The sequence below is a fragment of the Neoarius graeffei genome, chromosome 3, assembly GCF_027579695.1.
Source record: "Neoarius graeffei isolate fNeoGra1 chromosome 3, fNeoGra1.pri, whole genome shotgun sequence".
Lineage (NCBI taxonomy): Eukaryota > Metazoa > Chordata > Actinopteri > Siluriformes > Ariidae > Neoarius > Neoarius graeffei.
Window position 1 is genome coordinate 20,037,064 of NC_083571.1, and position 24,060 is coordinate 20,061,123.

Consider the following 24,060-nt stretch of genomic DNA (forward strand, 5'->3'; position numbering starts at 1 on the left):
CAAACAGGATCTCGATTAATGGCAGAGGGCGCAAAGGCGCTTTTGGGATGGCCTCAGGATTTACTAACTGGCATTCATGGCACGCCGTACACCACCTATGGACATCGCCGCAAATCCCTGGCCAGTAGAACCGGGCCATTATTCGGGCTTGGGGCTAGTCCTGCCCCAAGTGTCCGGTCATGGGATTAAAGTGAGCCACCTGGAATATAAATTCCCGGCGGCTCTTTGGGATTAAAAGCTGGGTTATTTGTTCCTTAGTCTGAGTGTCCTGCGTCACTCTGTATAATCTATCCTTCATAGATTCATAGGATGGGGTGGCATTTGGCTGGAGCATTTGACCATTGATTACTCTCACTTGGTCAAACACATGCTGCAGAGTCTTGTCTCGCAGCTGCTCTAACGGGAAATCCGTGAGGGAATCCCCGAGAGAGGGAGGAGGAGCCTGCTACTCCTCACTCTGACGTGGTGATGACATAGACGGCTCTGTGACAGCTGCTCCCGCCAATGCCACTCTGGGACCCCCCCCGCTGAACTATGGCAGGCCCCACTCTTCACTAAGTGTGTCATTAATTCCCGAAATCCTGGCCAATCAGTCCCCAAAATTATCGAGTGGGTAAGGCGAGGATTAACTGCCGCCTGTACTCTAAATTTCTCCCCTCGAAACAGAATGTGGACTGACATTAAAGGGTAGTTGTGAACATCCCCATGCACACACAACACCTTCACCAACTGTGCTCTTCCCAATGCCTCGTCTTGCACCAGGCTTTGGTGGGTTGAGGTCTGATTACAGCCAGAGTCCACCAAAGCCTGATACATATCCCCTTGGATACTCACCGGTATATGATACGCTCCAGCCCGATCGAGGGCGGTCTCTGGCGCGTCGAGGATCCAGACCACCGTGCCCACCTCCATCACCGAGCACTGATGCTGGAGGTGCCCGGGTTCCCCGCAGCGCCAGCATACCGACCCAGGCTCTCTCTCTGCACCGGTGTTCCGGATATCACTCACCTGAGGGGGGGAGACACAGACGCGGAAGTAGGAAACGGTAGGACACCGCGGGTGCGGCAGGCCGGCTGGGGCGAGGATGAGGAACAGAAGGGGGGAGAGAGGAGAAGGGGAGACACACTGTCCTGCCGTCAGAACGGCCGCCATATGGTCCTCCACCAGTTCGATGGCCTGATCCAGTGACGCCGGGCGATGGCACTGGACCCACTCTGTGGTTCCTTCCGGAAGTCGGGCGACGAATTGCTCCAGCGCCACCAGATCGATGATTCCCTCGGCGTCATGGTTGTCGGCCCTCAGCCACCACCAGCAGGTGTCCCGGAGTTGCTGGCCAAACGTGACTGGCCGGCTGACCTCCTCCAGGCGCAGCGCGCGGAAGCGCTGCTGCTGCTCCAGGATGCGCCCCATGCGCTGGAGGACGGCCCTGCGAATGTCCGTGTAGACCAGCTGGCTGTCGGCGGGGAGCTGTAGCGTGGCCAGCTGCAACTCACCCGTTAGCAGGGGGAGGAGGCATGCCGCGCGCTGTTCCACCGGCCAACGCCACCCCACCCCATGCCTCGGCTGCCTGCTCGAAAAGAGCGAGGAAGGCTTTGGGGTCCTCCTGCGGACTCCTCTTCATTAGGGTGAGGTGGGGACGGTCCGCGGCGGTGGTGATCGGGGCCCCTGCCGACGTGAGCAGGTGCCGCAATGCCTGGCGATCTTCCTGTTGTGCCAGTACCAGCGCTTCGAAGCGTTGCTCTTGCTCCTTCCGGAGGGCGATCAGCACCTGGTGCTGGCTCTGTTGGGCCATGGTGAGGGCGTGGACCAGGTCCTTGAAGGGGGAGGACTCCATGTGGCTGTTCCCTTCTGTACTTTTCCTGGGTTTTGGCACCACTGTTGTATTGGACCAGGTGGGTGGCGTACAGAAGCACAGCAGGCCAGAACTGAGTTTTCAACAAAACGATTTATTTTAGCTTTTCAGCCTTTTTCTAATTCCCAGCCACGCGCACAAACACACACACGCGCGCGCACACACACACACACACACACACACACACACACACACACGTGTTCTGGTTGGGGAGAGCTCCCTTTGCTCTGCTCTGCTCTCCTCTCCTTTTAAAGGGCATGGTCACTGGGGAAGACACACAAACACAGGTTAATTCCTGTCAGGTGCAATGATTCCACCACTTACCTTCCCTAACTCCGCCCTCCATTCACAGACCGACGCTTGGCCACGTCCCTGCTGCCACATATACATACATACATACATACATACATACATACATACATACATACATACAGTGATGCTGCTGGCCTATCTGTCAGTGGTAGACAGTGGTCAATCTATCCCTGTTGCCGAATATTTGAACAGACAAACCCCAAGCCAGCTGATTTTAAAAACTTAACCATGGCAAGGATAAGTTTAAGTATAACATATAAATAAAAATGTATATCTTTGTGACAGCACAAATTTTCTCCCTCTTGGGTGGGCCAGACCCCCCATGGAGCCCAGGCCCAGCATAAAATAAATCAGATATAATAACTTGGTGGAAAGATTCAGTTGCATGCTTTATTGTAAATGATTCTCCCTTCCTCACATTCTAAAAATAATATAAACCAATCTTGTTTTAACCTACTGTATTGTATACTTCAGTTGGAAACTTTTTTTGCATTTATTTTGTTAATCTTTCTTTTTCCAATGCATGAGTGAAAGTGCTCATCCAGAGATGTAAAAAAAAATGTTTAAACAGTCACCATATTTACAGTAATGAATAATGAAATAAACTAGCAAACAAATAAAAAAAACCCCACACCTTTCTTCATTCTCAAGAATAGTGCCTTTCCTAAATGTTCTGGCCTGCACTTACAAACCTGCATGCACACACACCCCGATCAGCCATAAAATTTAAAACACTGACACATAAAGTGGATTAGTGAATTACAAGCCCCTTACTCTGTGGCCTTCCTTCCATGACTCCACTCCTTTGATCTGTCCCTGCTGCACTCTCCTCCAACCCATAAAGGTAGCAACTTTCTTAACTTGGTCTTCCTAAGAAACTGTTGTGCCTTGAATCCCACAGTTACCCCTCTTCATCTGTCTGACCACAACTTCATTTCATTCCCCCTCCCTCTTCATCTCCACCTTCCCCTCCTACCTCCACTGTTACAGTCTGTCATAATCTCTGCTCCCTCTGTCCCTCCTCTCTTTCCTCTCTCCAACATCACTACAGAGGTCTTCATGGTCTTTTTTTGAAGAAAAGATCATAGCCATCTGCAACTTCTTCGCCAGGAATACCTCCCACCCGCTGTCCACCCTCCCTGTCTCTTCCCCTTGCTCCCTGCTTTTCCCTTCTTTCCACTTCAAATGTCTTCCAGCTCTTGCTCTCTCACCATCCTGTGCCCTTGACCCTATCCCCTCATCTCTTCTCCAGACATCACTCCTGACAGCCTCCCTTTTATCAACTGCCTTGTCAACTCCTCCTTGTCCTCCAGATGCTTTCCCTCCAGCTTCAAATGGACCCACATCACTCCTCTGCTGAAAAAAAAACCCTAGACCCCTCTGTCATCCAGAACTACCACCCCATTTCTCTTCTCCCCTTCCTATCAAAGACGTTTGAATGTGCTGTTTCTAACTAACTCTCCTCTTTTCTCTCTCAGAACAACCTCCTGGATCCTCACCAGTCCAGCTTCCAAACCAGATACTCAATCGAGACTGCACTTCTCTCCATCAGTGAGGCACTTTATGCAGCACATGCTGCCTCCCTCTCCTCTGTCCTGATTCTCCTTGACCTTTCTGCTGCATTTGACAATGTTGATCACCCCATCCTCCTGGCATCCTTATCAGCTCCAGGGATCTGTGGGATAGCCCTGAATTGGTTTAAGTCCTACCTCTCTGGTTGCTCCTTCCAGGATACCTGGTCTAATACTGTATCAGCACCACACCCACTTACCACCGGTGTCCTTCAAGATTCAGTCCTTGGTCCACTTCTCTTCTCCCTCTACACCCAGTCTCTTGGTCTGATTATCTCTGCTCATTGTCTATCCTACCACTGCTATGCTGATGACACCCAACTATTTCTCTCTTTTCCTCCTTCTGACATACATATCTCTGCTTGCATTTCTGCTTGCCTGCATAACGTCAAGAGCTGGATAGACAACGATCACCTGAAGGCAAGACAGAAGTGATCTACATTCCTGCTCTGTCCTCTCCACCCGGGACATCATCTCCTCCCTGGGGGACATATCTAGGTCTCCTTCACCCAGTGTGAAGAACTTAGAAGTCATGTTCAATGACAAACTCTCCTCCTCAGTGAACATTGCTGCAGTGATGCAGACATGTAGATTCCTCCTCTACAACATCTGGATAGACAACGATCACCTGAAGGCAAGACAGAAGTAATCTACATTCCTGCTCTGTCCTCTCCACCCCGGGACATCACCTCCTCCCTTGGAGACCTAGATATGTCCCTCAGGGAGGAGATGATGTCCCGGGGTGGAGAGGACAGAGCAGGAATGTAGATTACTTCTGTCTTGCCTTTACACCTAAAGGCAAGACAGAAGTAATCTACATTGTTGTCTATCCAGTGCTTCTCTACTCAGCTCCTGGTCCAAGCACTGATCCTCTCCCACTTGGACTACTGCAACTCTCTCCTTGCTGGCCTTCCAGCTTCTGCCATCAGACCCCTGCAGCTCATCCAGAACACTGGAGCTCACTTGCTCTACAATCTCCCTTATTCTTCCCATGTCACCCCTGTGCTTGCTGACCTGCACTGGTTGCTTATCACAGCTCATATCAAATTTAAGACGTTGGTGCTAGCCTACCAGGCCATCAAGGGGTTAGGGCCAGCATACCTCCAGAGTCTGATCCACCTCTACATGACAGCCAGATCCCTATGGTCTGCTATGACTGGCCCCTCCTCCTCTCTGCTCCTACTCTGCCAGCTCAAGACTGCTGTCTGTCCTGGTTCCCCATTGGTGGAATGACCTTCCCACTGAGATCAGAACTGCTGACTCCCTGACCACCTTCAAGCACAGACTGAAGATTCACATCTTCAGGTTGCACCTCTTCCCTTCTTCTCTGCCCATTGTAACTGTGTGTCCCCAGGCTGTGTACTGTCTAATCTGGGGTTAGCCATTTGAGTTCTCTATTTAGTTTTACTTTATGAGGTTGGTTTGTTTCATTGGCTGTTTAGTATTGATACTTCAGCAGAATACTACATAAAGTATTGTTGTCACTTATTCAGTTGGCACTCAAACTTTCTTGTCTAGAAGCACAGCACTTTGTGTACCTGACTTGTACTTGCTGTACGTCACTCTGGATAAAAGTGTCTGCTAAATGTCATGTAATGTAAATCAATGTAATTACATTACATATGATGTTACAATGGCACCTGTCAAGGGGTGGGATATATTAGGCAGCAAGAGAACAGTCAGTCCTCGAAGTTGATGTGCTGGAAGCAGGAAAAATGGGCAAGCGTAAAGATCTGAGTGACTTTGCAAGGGCCAAATTGTGATGGCTTGATGGCTGGGTTTGAGCATCTTCAAAATGGCACATCTTATGGGATATTGCCGGTCTTCAGTGGTTAGCACATACGGTACCAAAAGTGGCCCAAGGAAGGACAAATGGTGAACCAGTGACAGGGCCATGGGCAGCCAAACTCACTGATTTGCATGGGGCACAAAGGCTAGTCCATACGGTCCAATCCCACAGAAGAGCTACTGTAGCACAAACTGCTGAAAGGTTTTCAGCATTAACTTTTTCAGCAGTTTGTGCTACAGTAGCTCTTCTGTGGCATTGGACCATATGGGCTAGCCTTTGTGCCCCATGCGAATCAGTGAGCTTTGGCCACCCATGACCCTGTTGCCAGTTCACCGGTTGTCCTTTCTTGGATCACTTTTGGTATGTACCTGTAACCACTGCATACCAGGAACACCCCACAAGATGTGCCATTTTGGAGATGCTCAGACCCAGTCATTGAGCCATCACAATTTGACCCCTGTCAGAGTTGCTCAGATCTTTATGCTTGCCCATTTTTCCTGCTTCCAACACATCAACTTCGGGAACTAAGGCTACGTTCACACTGCAGGCTGAAGTGACTCAAATCCGATCTTTTCGCCCATATGTGACCTGTATCCGATCTTTTATTGACGATATGAACGACACAGATCCGATTTTTTCAAATCCGACCCAGGCCGTTTGGATATGTGGTCCTAATTCCGATTCCTATCCGCTCTTTTCATATGCGACTTCAGTCTGAACCGCCAGGTCGCATTCATCCGACTTACACGTCATCAACAAGCCACAAACGTCACTATTCTGCGCTGAAGTAGGCGGCGGGTCTCTCAAAAAAAGTTACAACAACATGGTGCATAATCACGGACGCAGATAGAAGGTGGGACGGGTGGGATTCGTCCCACCCAGATTTAAATTCACCTCGTTCGGTCCCCCCCACTTATAGGGAGGAAAAAACGTCTATGCTGTCTTTCTTTGCATAAGGCAAACCTCACGGAAAAATCAAAAGACTAATTACCATTCGGTTTATTGAGGTGCACAGCAGTGTATACATAGTTGCAACAACTCACATAAAACAAAACAAAGACTGATATTCGGTTGGTTGAGCTGCGCAGACTGCACAGGTTGCGAGCTCGAGCTTGGTTGCTATGGTTACTAACAACAAGTTTGACAGGCATATCGGGGTTGGGGTTGGTTTGCTGGCAGCTTTGTCCCCCCCAGTTTTTTGTCCCCCCCAGTTCAAAAAACGTATCTGCGCCCCTGCGCATGACATCAATGCGAGGGACGCTTCAGGCTGTGAAGGTTCTGAATCTTCTCAATGGAAGGACGCAGAGGTTAGGGAGCTGATTTCCATTTGGGGGGGGATACAGCTATTCAAGCTAGATTGGATGGGTCATACCGCAACCGGGCGGTTTTACTTCCGTAAACACTGGCCATGCTCACTGCGTGTGACGTCGTTGTATCCTGCAATGTGCATGTGGAACACTTTTAGGTCGCTTTTCGTTCATACTGAGGATCACATACAAGTCGCATGTGAACGACCTCACAAAAAAAATCGGATTTCACAAAAAAATCGGAATTGAGCATTAAGCCTTGCAGTGTGAACGTAGCGTAAGTGTTCTCTTGCTGCCTAACATGTCCCACCCCTTGACAGGTGCCATTGTAACCACATAATCAATGCAATTCACTTTACCTGTCAGTGTTTTTAATTTTATGGCTGATCGGTGTGTGTGCGCGCGTGTGTGTGTAAGCTTTCATACTTTTTAGCTACAATCCTCTACACCACAATCCTCACACAAGATGCATTAGCATATTTATGCTCTATTACTATTTTGTAGTTTCATCACACCTGTAATTAATCTATTTTGTCCCTCTTTCACAAAAAGCTGAGGTAAATATCAGTTTAAGAACCTAGCTTATATAAACACACACACACACACACACAAAAAAAACAAACAAACCCTGAGAATAACTGTCTAGTATGTAGTACATTTGGTCACACAAGAGAAAACAGTAATTATGAACAGAACCTGATGTACTATGCTGACTATGAAATAATTAATGAACTAATCATTTCTGAAAATGATAACAATGCAACCATGGATTTAACAACACATTGAGGAGGATATGCTCTTTTTCCTGTATCACTGGCTGCTCTTTTACACTGAGTACAAGAAGGACTTTTGCTCTTTGTGGGCTCCACATTTGACTTTAACTGAAAGGCTACAGAATGGATTCTAAACCTCCTAGCTGGTGTGGGGCAAAGCATGGGTGCAGTCATCTGGTTTGCATCTTCCATGTGGGCCCTGAGGTCCTGGGAGTCCTATCCCAGGTGGACCTAGGAGGAAAACAGAAGTAATTTGATAAAGAGGAATGATGACATTTTAAATACAATTCATTGCCGCTACTATTAACAATGCCCCGTACATAGTGGCTCATTAATACAGGGTGCAGGGGTGCCACCTCCCCCCTCCAAATATCTAGAGAAGAAAGTTGACAAACATGTTAAACATAAATAATTATATAATGCGAAGTAACTATGAAATTAAGAAAAAAATGTTTACTCTTGTCAGGGTGCTGACAGGAGATGGTGTCAGCATTCATTAAAAATTGGTTCCAAATTGTATATGCTTAATTTCTGTGTGAATACATATACTTGCTGGTTAGGGGCAGCAGCCAAATGAGTGTCTATGTAAGTCCTTAAACTTTTTGCAATCAGGTGATCTGAGGCTACAGGCAGCACAATGGTGTAGTGGTGAGCACTGTCACCTCACAGCAAGACGATTCTGGCTTCAAGTGCAATAGCCGATGGGGGCCTTTCTGTGTGGAGTTTGCATGTTCTCCCCATGTTTTCGTGGGTTTCCTCTGGGTGCTCCCCTTTCCCCCACAGTTCAAAAACTGGCTACTCTAAATTGTCCATAGGTATACAGTAAATGTGTGTGTGAATGGTTGAGAGGAGAAAACCTCTATAATAATCCCATAGAAGACAGTGAGAAGCCACTACTGTAATCCTTGCCTAGAAACTTTGATGGCTGAAGCCATCAGAGCAGACCTGCCATCAGGCAGAACACTAAAGAAGAATGTCTGAGGCCAAGTTTACATTAGACCGTATCTGTCTCGTTTTCTTCGCGGATGCACTGTCCGTTTACATTAAACCGCCTGGAAACGCCGGGAAACGGGAATCCGCCAGGGTCCACGTATTCAATCCAGATCGTGTCAGCTCCGGTGCTGTGTAAACATTGAGATACGTGGATACGCTGTGCTGAGCTCTAGCTGGCGTCGTCATTGGACAACGTCACTGTGACATCCACCTTCCTGATTCGCTGGCGTTGGTCATGTGACGCGACTGCTGAAAAACGGCACGGACTTCCGCCTTGTATCACCTTTCATTAAAGAGTATAAAAGTATGAAAATACTGCAAATACTGATGCAAATACTGCCCATTGTGTAGTTATGATTGTCTTTAGGCTTGCCATCCTTCCACTTGCAAGTGGTAAGTGATGTGCGCTGGGATCACACACACAGTGGCTCAGTCCCGAATCACAGCTTGTGCACTACACTCGCGCGCTATGTGAGCTGCGCAAGGCCGGAGTGCGCACCCTCCAGAGGGCACTCGCTGTTCAGGCCGGAGTGATTTGGAGCGCAGGATGCCTGCAGAGCTGAGCGTATCCGTGTATTGGTGTTGCTGTGTGCACGCAAATCGTGTATTGGTGTTGCTGTGTGCACACTAATCGTTTTAAAAACGTTAATCTGATGATCCGCTGATACGGTCTAATGTAAACATGGGCTCAGGCTGTTCTTCAATTGGTTGCCATCAGAATTCAGTTTCAGTTAAAAGTTTATTATGCTATAATAAATGCAATGATAACAATGCAAGCTTCATTACCAGCAATGATGTTCTTCATCTCGGAGTCAACTCAGCTTACATAATATATAAAATAAGATAGATAGACCTTTATTGTCATTGTAATGCAAGTACAGTACAACAAAATTGGTTGGCTGTCCTTTGCCAGTGCAAATAACACAAAAGATAAATAAAAGATCAATACTATGACACATATATTAAAAATACACACATATTCAAAAGATATTGCACATTCCAGGTATTGCACATCAATATTGCACATTCACTGATTAATGAAAATGTTGTACAGTATTATTAATATAGGGTATTCATGCTGTTTGAGTGTCCGTGTTCAGTGCTCTTATGGGTCTGGCATAAAAACTGTTTTTCAGTCCATTTGTTCTTGTTTTTATTGCCTTGAAATGCGTTCCAGAAGGCAACAATTCAAATAAATAGTGTCTGGGATGTGATGGGTCCTTGAAGATGCTGCAAGCTTTTCTGAGACAGCATGTTATGTTATATAATTTCCTCCAGGGAGGGTAGAGAGCAGCTGATAATTTTTTTGAGCTGTGGAGATGACACTCTGGAGTGCTTTCTTCTGTGTTGCTGAGTAACTGGTGAACTAAGCAGTGATGCAGTAACTCAGCACACTTTCAACAGAACTTTGGTAGAAGGACACCAGAAGTTTGTCAGCCGGGTTGTTTTTTCCAAGTATCCCCAGGAAATGGAGACCCTGCTGTGCCTTCTTTACCAGTGCTGTGGTGTTGGTATTTCAGGACAGGTCATCATCCACATGTATGCCCAGGCACCTGAAGTCCAAAACCCTCTCCATGCAGTCTCCATTGATGTACAGAGGCTGTGAATCAGACTTTTTCCTAAGTCATCAAATAGTAGTATGTAAATAAAATATGTAAATAACTATGTAGCAAAAATAAAGTGCAATACAGTTAAAGTGATGAGTTAAACTGACTAAAGTTAAACATAATGGTAAATGTTTTTTTGTTTTTTTCCATAAAGTGGCCAATTGTGTGACACAAAGATTCATTTTACTGTGGTTAGTGTATGCCATATATATGGTGTGTGTGCGTGCAAGTGTTAGTGTCATCAGTTCAGTAGCCTGATGGCTTGTGGGTAGAAACTGTCTTTGAAATCTGCTGGTTTAGTTCAAGATGCTCCTATACCACCTGCTAGATGGCATGAGCATGAAAAGTCTGTGGCTGGAATGGCTGGGGTCAGAGAAGATCTGCTGACTTCCTCATGTAGTGTTGACTGTAGAAGTCATGGATTACTGGCAGTCAAGGATGACGGCTCTGACCACCCTCTACAGAGTTACATGATAAATGATGGTGCAGTTGCTGTACCAGGCTGTGATGCTGCCAGTCAGGATACTCTCGATGGTACATCTGTAACAGCAGGTGAGTTTCCTAGTGTCAATGCTGAAACTCCTCAGCCACCAGAGGAAGAAGAGCTGCTCCCTCTCTGCCCCTGTGTGGTGTGACCAGTTCAGATCCTTGCTGATAGTAACTCTCAGGAATCTGAAGCAGCTGACTCTCTCCACTGTTGCCCCTCAATATGGATGGGCGTGTGCTCCTTTCCCTGCAGATTCCTGTAGTCCACAGTCAGCTCCTTGGTCTTGCTGACATTGATCAGGAGGTTGCTGTTCTGACACCGTCAGGGACAGCAACCCATGTAATATTACTCAAGGCCTCCCAACTGATGTGTCAGGTTTGCTTCATACTTCCATGTCATCAGCCCAATAAATAGTGTGCAAAATTTCATCTTTGTTAGTTTTTGAGATATAGGAACATGAATAAATGGGCATGGCTTGAATTTTACTGTAAAAATGTTATAGAAATACTCTGAAGTTTCATAAGCCATAACTTTTGAACTACAGGGTGTTTCAAAATTTTTTTATATCATTTCACAATCTAATAACTTTGACAATTCTCGTTCAATTGACCTCAAATTTTAACAGCATGTGTGGAAACACGTCAAACGTTTATGTTTAATGTTTTTTTTTGTTTTTATCTTTTTAGGTATAGAAATGCCATTCACTGGAAAAGACGTTGTGTGTGTTAGAGTACGCTCAAACACAGTTGAACAAGACTGTGCAGCGTGCATTTATGAGAGAATTCTCTAAAAAAGCACCAACTGCAATGCAGATTTGGACATGGCACAAAAAGTTCTAAGAGGAAGGCTGTCTGTACAAGGCAAAACGATCTGGATGTCCACCAGCATCAGAGGAGACGATCGAGCGGGTTCATGAATATTGAAAATTTGTGAAATAGTTTATGGTATCCACATACCTTTTGAATTTCTCATTCAAATTTTGAGGAACAAATCTTATATTGCTCAACATTAAGCCTGTTCAGTTTCATATGCCTAGACTATGTAGTTTCTGGGATATTTACATCTCAGATAATATAAATTTTTTTGAAACACCCTGTATTTAAGCTAGATGCATGAAAATTTCAAGAATTGTTCTTAGATATAGGATATCTTTTAAAATACTGCAGCTGAAGGTCCATGATTGCATATTTACCACTTTATGTATTGTTGAATTCTGTAAAAAGAGCATTTTTGGCCCTCTGTTTCTCCATATTTAAACATGTCAGGGCTTTCAAATTTTGGTATTTATTTCTCATATTGTAATACTGTTTTGGTTACTAAGTATTTGTCTAAAAGAGATCAAATTTTGAATTATGAGCCATTAAAAAAATCCATTTTGTGCCCATATTTCAAATGCATATTGCTCAAGAATGACAACATCTACCAAAAAAGGAATTATACCACTGGAAAGAGCAGGTCATAACTAATTATCATAATTACAAAATATGAAGTTGGTATCTTCAACCAGACTATATTTATGAAGGGATCAAATATGCCTTGTTTTACTATGGACAGAAATGTAAAATAGAGGAACACTTCTTACAATACAAATCACAAAACTATATCAGATAAATAATACATTAGCTAAATTAATTAATAGTTTTAAAATAATGATAAATGTTAGGTGGTCCTAGCTTCATTGTAAAATTCTATAGTGAAAGTGCAAACATAAATTTGTTTTTGTTAGGGAAACTATAATATGCTACAACCTGCACTAAAATTTCCAAGTCAAGTCAGTTGATTTGTATTGTGCTTTGTATTGTGCTTTTAAAATTATCGCAAAGCAGCTTTACAGAAAAATACAGACATTAAAATATGAACTAAATTTGTCCCAAATATTTGTGATGAGCAGGTCTTAGGTGATGGTGGTAAGGAAAAAAACTCCCTCAGATGACATGAGGAAGAAACCTTGAGAGGAAACAGACTCAAAAGGAAACCAATCCTCATTTGGGTGATAACACATAGTGTGATTATACAGTGGGGCTTAAAAGTTTGTGAACCCTTTAGAATTTTCTATATTTCTGCATAAATATGACCGAAAACATCAGATTTTCACACAAGTCCTAAAAGTAGATAAAGAGAACCCAGTTAAACAAATGAGACAAAAATATTATACTTGGTCATTTATTTAGTGAGGAAAATGATCCAATATTACATATCTGTGAGGAGTGAACGTATGTGAACCTCTAGGATTAGCAGTTAATTTCAGGTGTTTTCAATCACTGGGATGACAAATCAGGTGTGAGTGGGCACCCTGTTTTATTTAAAGAACAGGGATCTATCAAAGTCTGATCTTCACAACACATGTTTGTGGAAGTGTATCATGGCACGAACAAATTAGATTTCTGAGGACCTCAGAAAAAGTGTTGATGCTCATCAGGCTGAAAGAGGTTACAAAACCTTTTTCATCAGGCTAAAGGGTTTGGACTCCACCAAACCAGTCAGACAGATTGTGTACAAATGGAGGAAACTCAAGACCATTGTTACCCTCCCCAGGAGCAGTCGATCAACAAAGATCACTCCAAAAGCAAGGCGTGTAATAGTCGGCAAGGTCACAAAGGACCCCAGGGTAACTTCTAAGCAATTGAAGGCCTCTCTCACATTGGCTAATGTTAATGTTCATGAGTCCACCATCAGGAGAACACTGAAGAACAATGGTGTGCATGGCAGGGTTGCAAGGAGAAAGCCACTGCTCTCCAAAAAGAACATTGCTGCTCATCTGCAGTTTGCTAAAGATCACGTGGACAAGCCAGAAGGCTATTGGAAAAATGTTTTGTGACTGGATAAGACCAAAATAGAACTTTTGGTTTAAATGAGAAGTGTTATGTTTGGAGAAAGGAAAACACTGCATTCCAGCATAAGAACCTTATCCTATCTGTGAAACGTGGTGGTAGTTTCTTGGTTTGGGCCTGTTTTGCTGCATCTGGGCCAGGACAGCTTGCCATCATTGATGGAACAATTAATTCTGAATTACACCAGTGAATTCTAAAGGAAAATGTCAGGACATCTGTCTATGAACTGAATCTCAAGAGAAGGTGGGTCATGCAGCAAGACAACGACCCTAAGCACACAAGTCGTTCTACCAAAGAATGGTTAAAGAAGAATAAAGTTAATGTTTTGGAATGGTCAAGTCAAAGTCTTGACCTTAAACCAATCGAAATGTTGTGCAAGGACCTGAAGCGAGCAGTTCATGTGAGGAAACCCACCAACATCCCAGAGTTGAAGCTGTTCTGTACAGAGGAATGGGCTAAGGCTACATCCACACGACAACGGCAACGAGATGTTATTTAAAAATATATCGCGTCCAAATGGGCAACAGTCAGTAAAATATCAGGTCCATATGGCAACGCAACGCTTGCTGAAAATGATGCAATACACATGCCACACCTCTAGGGGCGCTGTAAGACGGTCCCTTCGGAGACACGAGAACAATAGAAGAAGTAAGGACGCATGCGCATAAACTATTATGCGCGAGACTTCATATTAGCCACAAAGTCAGGAAAATCTGTTCGGAAAATTACATTATAATGACCAAATACAATGAAAAGTATTTTTTCCAGTCTCACCTGTGAAAGGTAATCCCATGTGATCTCGTTTGGATGGCAAACCTGTTGGTACAGTTAAACGCAGCTAATCTTTATTCTCCGCTTTGACCTTTCCAATATGGCGGCGAGGATGACCTATGATTCTACGCGGAAGGCGGCGTCTTTAATGGTCTGGAATAAATTGAATACTACACGTTGATGGAATAATTTGTTGTTTCTCACCTGTGAAAGGTAATCCCATGTGTTCTCGTTTGGACGGCAAACCTGTTGGTACAGTTAAACGCAGCTAATCTTTATTCTCCGCTTTGACCTATCCAATATGGCGGCAAGGATGAAGTATGATTCTACGTGGAAGGCGGCGTCTTTAATGGTCCGGAATAAATTGAATGCTACGTTGATGGATTAATTTGCTCCTCTACGCCCTTTTTGAGGAATGTATTGTCGGACTTAAACCATCATCTGAAGAGGTGAGATCGCTCCTTTTTTTTGCTATTTTTGCTGGCGGGATTGACTCTGCCCTACGGGCTATTCTCTCTCTCTCTCACTTTGCACCATTACACAATAAATATTCACAGTGAAAATATTTTGTAAGCGCGTTTCATGAACCAAGTTATAGGATTTGTTGACAACTCGCATCGCAATGAGAAGATCATTGGCACTACTGGTGTTAAGAATCAGACCATTTCATAAATGAATATTTTGCTGTAGAGCTGCAGTGTTTGTACAATTGCATGTTTTTGCTTCACTATTACTGTCACTATTCTGCTTCTTGCATTACTACTGTGAACTAACACTGAACATAATAATAATAATAATAATAATAATATCCAAGCTCGTGTTTCACTCTCACTAGTGCTCTGTAAGGCTTTTTCCTGGTGATATCCTGGTGATATTCATTACATTTCTACCCGGCGTGAAGCACTCACAGTCATGTGGTTGTGACGTCATCGTAAACAAATCCGTTCTACTCATCCAGACGACTTCACAACGGCAACGTTGCCAGATCTTTCCACTCTGGAACCCATTCTCAAAAAGATTGCGTTTTGGGCACCCAAAACGCCGGTGCCGTGTGGACGCCAGGCCTAAACGATAAGCAATTGTATCGGAGTCACCTGAATCCATTGCCGTGTGGACAGGGCCTAAAATTCCTCCAAGCCAGTGTGCAGGACTGATCAACAGTTACTGGAAATGTTTAGTTGCGGTTATTACTGCACAAGGGGGTCACACCAGATACTGAAAGCAAAGGTTCACATACTTTTGCCCCTCACAGATATGTAATATTGGATAATTTTCCTTAATAAATAAATGACCAAGTATAATATTTGTGTCTCATTTGTTTAACTGGGTTCTCTTTATCTACTTTTAGGACTTGTGTGAAAATCTGATGTTGTTTTAGGTCATATTTATGCAGAAATATAGAAAATTCTAAAGGGTTCACAAACTTTCAAGCACCACTGTAAATAACTTGCTTCCATAACTATGTCCTATATAGTCACAAAGTACAATTGTGTAACTAGAAAATTCATTGTAGTTCCAGCATGAAGTATATTTTGTTGAAATTATCAATTTCCAGCCCTGTGATGACCTGGCGACTTGTCCAGGGTGTACCCCGCCTTTCGCCCGTAGTCAGCTGGGATAGGCTCCAGCTTGCCTGCGACCCTGTAGAACAGGATAAAGCGGCTACAGATAATGAGATGAATGAGATGAGATTATCAATTTCCACAAACAGGGCTCTCAAGTCTCACGCATTGGGCGTGAGACACACGCATTTCAAGCAGTTCACACGCCACACCTTGTATCTCTCACACACAGAAATTACTAAGACAACGCCCACCAAGGTGCACTGCTATTTTTTAACTGTGGACGAAGAGCAGGCATCAAGTGGTTTCCCGCAGAGTTCAGAAATAGCTTGCCACATACTGATCAATAAATTGAGAAATGTAGCTACCCAACAGCCAATCAAAAAATAGCATTGTTGTTGTCGCGGCGAACACCCTTTTAGGCTATATCCACACGACAATGGCAACGAGATTTTTTTTTTTAAATATCGCATCCACATGGGCAACGGATCAGTAAAATATCAGGTTCATATGGCAACGCAACGCTTGCTGAAAACGATGCAATACACATGCCACACCACTACGTGCGCTGTAAGACGGTCCCATTGGAGACACCAGAACAATAGAAGTAGACGCATGCGCATAACTGCGCATGCGCACAGTGACTATCCCTGTCACTGTCACACGCACACACTTTCTCACTCCCTATCCTATGGATATAGTCCCTTTAAATCACGTGCTCGGTTTTTGAATGGAGACGCGGAAAGAGGAATGAATGGGGGTAGATGGAAGCCAGTACGCCAACATTCTGATATCCTCCAGAATTCTTTCATGGTCCGGAATAAACATCTGAAGAGGTGAGATCGCTCCTTTTTTTCCCCTATTTTTGCTGGCGGGATTGACTCTGCCCTAAGGGCTATTCTCTCTCTCTCTCTCTCTCTCACTTTGCACCATTACACAATAAATATTCACAGTGAAAATATTTTGTAAGCACGTTTCATGAACCAAGTTATAGGATTTGTTGACAACTCGCATCGAGTTTGTTACACTTCTACCCGGCATGAAGCACATGTGGTTGTGACGTCATCGTAAACAAATCCGTTCTACTCATCCAGACGACTTCGCAATGGCTCCGTTGCCAGATTTTTTCACTCTGGAACCCGTTCTCAAAAGATTTCGTTTTGGGGCACCCAAAACGCCGGTGCCGTGTGGACGCCAGGTCAAAATGATAAACAATTTTATCAGATTCACCTGAATCCGTTGCCGTGTGGACAGGGCCTTAGTCAGCCGGTATGCAAGCGCGTTAATTACTCACCGGTGTGCAATCAAGGAGAACAAAGCGACATGCTGACTTCCTGGTCGGGTGCGAGGACTGAACAGCAAAAAAATAGGCTGCTGCAGCGCGAAATACAAACTCGATCACTTGCCGAGCATTTTGTGAAGCTGTGTAGAAGTTTTACCATTGTCAAGATCTGAACAGACAGCCGGTAAGCTCGCGTTTATTTTTATTTTGTTGTGAATGTGAGGAAATTGTTGCGCTGACAGGGCATTGAGATGTGGGGAAAATGTTTGTGTTTGTAGCGTCTTAAGGTTCAAATATTCACGTGGTGCTTTGTGTAATTGTTGGCTGGTAAGGGTTATTGCAACTTGCTTTGTTTGGTCCGGTAAAAGATGTGGCAACTTGCTTGGTCTCATGTTTGAAATGGCCCAATTTAGATGTAGTTTGATGCATGGGCTTTATTGTGCTGAATCCTTGGGTGCCAGTGAAGACATGGTTTAAAAGCATGTATCTTTTTCTACTTGCATACAGTGCATGTTTAAAACGAACTGGAAGTATTTCATTGCTAAAATGTTCATGGTGGATATGGTTTGTAAATATGTAGGTTGGCTTTTTACTTGGTAACTCATTTATTGGGTTTAGTAACTTGCTTAATTCATTATGGCCCTTGTGGTTAAAATGTATTTTAATATTTTGATGCATTTACATTGAAACAATTCATTCAAAATCTGTCTTAAGTTAAAGTAAATTCTATCTATTTTCACATACATGTATTTAATGTTAAGCTTTTGATAATCATTTTTTGTATAACTGCTTTTATAAAAAGAAAAAAAAACTGTGCAAATTGGTAAATGGATGGTGTTTGTCTTTTAAAGTGCCATTCCACCATTGGATGTATTCTTTGGCATAAAATACAATATATTTTATGACAACATGACTAGACAGAGAAATCTTTTAGCTTCAAAATTATATATCAAACATTATTTTTTGACAACGACAAGTATATTAATTTTGCGACCAAAGTCACCTACCCTTTTAATTTCCGCGCGGTAGTGAAACGTGATGTCATCGGCAGGTTCCCCTTCTTGTGTACCACATCATGTGTGACATGGCACAGATTATCAGCAATGGCGGATAGAACGCGATTTCCACCATCGACCGTCTCCTTTGGGCATCACTTGCTATTTTCCTTCGCTTCTTTTCCGAAGCTGACAATCGCGTTCTATCCGCCATTGCTGATAATCTGTGCCACGTCACACGTGACGTGGTACACAAGAAGGGGAATCTGCCGATGACATCACGTTTCACTACCGCACGGAAATTAAAAGGGTAGGTGACTTTGGTCGCAAAATTAATATACTTGTCGTTGTCAAAAAATTATGTTTGATATATCATTTTGAAGCTAAAAGATTTCTCTGTCTAGTCATGTTGTCATAAAATATATTGTATTTTATGCCAAAAAAATACATCCAATGGTGGAATGGCACTTTAAGGTTTTTCACCTGCAAAGGAAAAAGATGGAACAAAGGTCTGGTTTGAGTGAATTCCAGTTTTAATGTTCAGCGTTGGTATTACCCTTCAAGTGTGGGATAAGCACAGCAAAGGAGCAAAACACTTGACAGTTGTATCCGGGTAAAATTTACGTGAGCTTTCCGAAGAAGACGATGCGGTGAAGTGCAGACGGACACACATTGGAGGACGCGGGAGCGCCATATTTGATGCGTAGCCTACAGTACAGTAAATCATCTCATCATATGATTTTGTATTTCCTGAACGAAATTAGTACTTGCATCACAAAAATTATGAAAGCTGATGTTGGGGAATATTGTCTCCAGCTAATAATGTTAACTATCAGTTTGCCCAGAGTCTGTGAGCTTGTCTAGCCACTTCAATCTTGAATCCTTGCTAATTTCAACAGCTATTTTTGACACCTGTTTTTAGTCCTAGTGTTGCATACTTGAATGAAAACTCAGTGTGATTTTTTTTTCTCTTCCTTTACTGGGTACTTGCCAAACTGCAAAATACACAGATATAGTAGTACATTGTTATGCACTTCTGTTTACATGTTGCCCTTGACGGAACTCTCTTCTCAATCATGGCTGTTAAAATGGCAGGCCTGGAACCACTGTGTTTCAAGTGGGAGCCCCCCACCCCCGTCTTGAAGGCCTCTAAATCTGCCACTAACACAACACCAATCATACCCCCCCATCCCCCTGTGTGCCGCCGCCGACACCCCTCACCAGCACCACACCTGCCCTTCCTGACAAATCTCACTCTGAACTGACTTCAAAACTTGAGAGCCCTGTCCACAAATGTGGTATTTGGTTTTGAACAGACTTTATTAGAAACTCACTCTTAGCCATCAGCAATAAGAAAGGAAGTTGCAAAGTGAAGATTTGCAAAAAATCCATATTAGTACACATCATCTTTGTCATCATCAAAATATGGTTCCAATAAATAATTACATTCCCAGGGAAGTGCATACCTGGTGGGCCTGCAGGGCCTGGTGCACCTTGGATTCCCAGGCCTATTTGACCCCTCTCTCCTTTCTGTCCTCGATAGCCTAAACACAAAACAATAACTTACTCTAATCAAATACAAAATACTTAACTGGGGCCAAGCAGTGTTTCTACCTTTTCTTTTTATTCATCCTTTTCTTCTGGCTAGGTTGTCTGTATAGTAAAAAGTTTTGAAATTCAGCACACTGATTGGGGACAGTCCCCTGATAATTTTCACCAAATTTCATGTTTGTACCTTGACTGCTCTAGCACCACCAACAGGTCAAATTTGGAGGTGCATTAATGCATGTAACTTTTGAACCATTTTTCAAAAATAAGGTAAGCTTGGATTCCTTGGCTCAAACCAATTTCAACTCACCACATAACATAAATTTCTGCCATTTTGGATTTTATCAAAAATGCTTAGAATTATTCAGAGGTCACACATTTTGTGCAATTTTCATGAAATTTAGCACAGACAATCTTCAGACCAAGCATCATAAAAATATTTGTTGGCTTTTTGATTTGTGAAAGTTTGTCCCTCAGAGCCAATTGAAATTGGCAAACATGATCCTTGGCTGTATTGACACCAGACTTGGTTCATGAACTCAGAACCCGATTTTGAAGAAGCACAAAAAAGTGACATTTGACCACTAGGGGGTGCTGTAATAAGCAGACATGTGCTTTGGCTAGGTGGTGTAGTGGTTAGCACTGTTGCCTCACAGCAAGAAGGTCCTGGGTTTGAGCCCAGTGGCTGATGAGGGCCTTTCTGTGTAGAGTTTGCATGTTCTCCCCGTGTCTGGGTGGGTTTCCTCCAGGTGCTCTAGTTTCCCCCACAGTCCAAAGACATGCCGGTTAGGTGGCTCTAAATTGACCGTAGGTTTGAATGCGGGTGTGAGTAGTTGTTTGTCTCTATGTGTTAGCCCTGTGGTGACCTGGCGACTTGTCCAGGGTCAGCTAGAATAGGCTCCAGCTCACCTGCAACCTTGTACAGGATAAAGCGGCTACAGATAATGGATGGATGGTGTTTTGGCTAATGATTGTTGCTCTGTTTGCCTTAAAAAAATTTTTTAAAAATCTTGTGTTTGGATGACCCTGGTGTAATATTCTCTGTTAGTGACATTAAAGTGTCTTAAACTAAACAGAAGAACCAGCAAGCTTATTACAGCTTATCTAGGTGCTGCCACCTAGATAAGTATCATATGTTGGTCTGATCTAACCCAGCTGTATTGCCTTCAGCTATTTGAACATAATAACCATTTCATAACTTGTAACATAAGCATTTTCATTTTCAACATTCCATTAGTAAGATAAGTATTATAAAGCTTTTTTTTTTACATTTTACTTTTTTTCCCATTCTTTTTTTCCCTTCTCTCTTATCACATCTCACAAGTCCAATATCGCTCTTGGCTGTACAGTGTGGCCTGATCTTGTGGTAGTGCTGGGTGATGACCCTGTGGGGCCTGGTTGTGTTCCTTGTGTGAGTTCTGTGCTCTGCTGCAAAGTCTCAGACTCAGTGTTTCCAGGTTCTAGTCCATGACCATTTATTGGATCTTCTGGGCTGGTGTCACCTTCAGGAGTCTGGAGGAGGTGACACCGGTTGCGCCTGAGTGTTTGACCTTCATTGGTGCAAATGTTGTATGATCTCTGAGTACCTGCAGGTTCAATGACTGTTGCAGGTTAACACATCCCAGCTGGAAGCTGGTAGCGGATGGTGGCACCCATTGGTAAGGCAGGCTGTTCTGTCATAGTACTGCTTTTGCCAGCATTGGCACAGCTGTCACCTGCTGCGGACTGTGCTGCGGCAGGCAAGTTCTGACTGCAGGTGCTGTTCAGTGGCCAGGAGAATTGAATGCAAATGCCTGCTCATCAACAGCTACGCTGGCAATTTCAGTCCATCAACCGGGGTGTTCTCCAATAAGCTCAGGTAAGCATCCATTCTCTGTGCATGTGCTTTGTCCACGAGGGCTTTGGCTGTTTGGACAGTCTTTTCAGCCCACCTATTACTCTGTGGGTACAGCGGGCTGCTTGTGGTGTGCTCAAAGTCCCATGCATGAATGCTCGGAACTCCTGTGAACTCCTAACTGCTGTGAATTCATGCAAGGTCCATTGTTGCTGACCACAGACTGGGGTATTCCAAACCTAGCAAACATGGGTTTCAGCTTCTGGATGACGGTTGAAGATGTGAGGCTAGTGATCATACATATCTCTTGCTCGTTGTTGACACTTTTTCATCCCTAAATGTCCTGAATATATGCGTGTGAGCATTTTAGCCCCGAGTGTGTGTGGAACGATGATTTTCTCACCTTTTAGCAGGATACCACCTGTCTCTGAGATCTACCTCAAAGTATCTGCTATAGTGGTCAACTACCACTATATAGTCAGTGTTGTTCCATGTGAACAGGTCTGTAGCTATTATCTGCCAGGGGCGTTCGGGAATCAGGTGTGAGAGCATTGGCTCCTTCTGGGTGGAGTTGCATCGCTCGAGGCAGATGCTGCATGATCCTACTAGTGCCTATATCTGCTTACCCATTCTGGGCCAGAATAACATCTCTTGCTCGTTGTTGACACTTTTTCATCCCTAAATGTCCTGAATATATGCGTGTGAGCATTTTAGCCCCGAGTGTGTGTGTGGAACGATGATTTTCTCACCTTTTAGCAGGATACCACCTGTCTCTGAGATCTCATCTCAATGATTCCAATACTCTGTGATAGCAGGTGGGCATTTTTTTCTTGACTCAGGCCATCCTGACATGTCTCAGCACTGAGACCTGATCATCTTAGGTTGTTGCAGCTCTGATAATTTTCTGGTTGCTCACTGGGGCACTGATGATCACAGTGTGTATTTGTGAGTCCATACCTTCACTCAGTGACATGTCTGAGCATTCAACTGGCTTTCTGGACAGAGTGTTTGCAACTGGGATCTGTTTTCCAGGATTGTGTGTAATGTTGATGTCATACTGCTGTAGCTGCAGTATAATCCGTTGCAGCCTGGGCGGTGCAGCTACCAGTGGCTTTTGCATGATTGCCTCTAGTGGCCTGTGGTCTGACTTGACTATCACCTGTCGACTATACAGGTACTGGTGGAACCTTTTACATCCATAAAGCACTGCATAGAGTTCCTTCTTGATTTGAGCATAGTTCTTTTCAGTCTCATTTAGTGCCTTGGAAGCATATACGACTGGTTTCTCTGCCTGGAGTAAGACTGCTCCTAAGCCACATTTGGATGTGTCAACCTGTAGTTTCACTTCTTTGGTGTGGTCAAAATAAGTGAGGACTGGTCCAAGCTCCTTTCTTTCACTTGCTGGAATGCGATGTAGAGGTTTGAGTCCCACACAAACTCATTGCCCTCTTGGAGTGGGTCAGTGGTCTCTGAAAGCTTGGGGGCAAATCTGGAGAGGTAAGTGACCATGCCCAATATGGTCTCCAGCTCTGCTTTGTTGCATGGGAGAGCCATTTCTTTTATGGCCTTGATCTTGTTGGGGTCAAGCCTGGTGCCTTCTCGTGTCAATTTATGCCCAAAATAGCTTACCTCCAGCACACAGATGATGCTTTTGTCTTTGTTCAGTTTAAGGCCTCTCTCTCTTATTCTCTCCAGCATGGCCTGTAGGTTGGCATTGTGCTCCTGTTTAGTGCAGTCATAAACAAGAATGTCATCCACAATGGTGGCGACACCTGCCAGTCCCTCGTATGCTTCATCCACTTTTCTCTGGAACTTGTCTTGGGCTGAAATTATCCCAAAGGGCAGCCTCTTGAACCAGTAGCTGCTGTAGATGGTGGTAAAAGTGGTTAGCGTGGATGACTCATGGCTGAGCTTTATCGCCCAATACCCAGGACTGGCATCTAAGACGCTGAAGAACTGGGCACCGGCTAGTCTTGGCATGATGCCATCCAGAGTGGGAAGTGGGTAGTGGGGTCTCTGAATGGCTTTGTTCAGCGAGTGGGGGTCTAAGCACACTCTGAGCTTCCCTGCCTTTGGCTTTTCCACCACTACTAGTGCATTAACCCATTCAGTAGGTTCTGTAAGTTTCTGAATAATGTCAGTGTGGCAGCAGGGGTGTGGTCAAGCATCGGTCTGTGACTGGAGAGCAGAGTCAGGGAAGGTAAGTGGCAGAATCACTGCACCTGATGTGAGTTAACGTGTGTTTGTGTGTCTTCCCCAGTGACCGCACCCTATATAAGGAGAGAGAGAGAGCAGAGGAGAGAGCTCTCTCCCCAACCAGACGACCTGTGTGTGTGTGGCTGGGAGAGGTTAAAGATCACTGAAAAGTGCAAATAAAGAGGTTTTTTTTAACTCAGTTCTGGCCTGCTGTCCTTCTGTGCTCCACCCACCCGTCCGAATTGCCACAGTGGTGCCGAAACCCGGGATCGTAGCACAGAGAAAAACAGCCTCATGGAGTCCTCCCCCTTCACGGACCTGGTCCACGCCCTCGCCACGGCCCAGCAGAG

The 24,060-nt window shown here is 44.2% G+C and overlaps 1 protein-coding gene across 1 annotated transcript in view; it reads right to left on the reverse strand.

The window, feature by feature from the left end:
• Positions 1-7,743: 7,743 nt before the first annotated feature.
• Positions 7,744-24,060, reverse strand: part of LOC132882505 (collagen alpha-1(XIX) chain-like) — a 169,260-nt gene continuing 152,943 nt past the window's right edge. The window contains exon 10 of the mRNA XM_060915619.1: positions 7,744-7,835. Within this exon, the coding sequence (XP_060771602.1) occupies positions 7,744-7,835 (92 nt within the window). The remainder of the gene's footprint in view (positions 7,836-24,060) is intronic.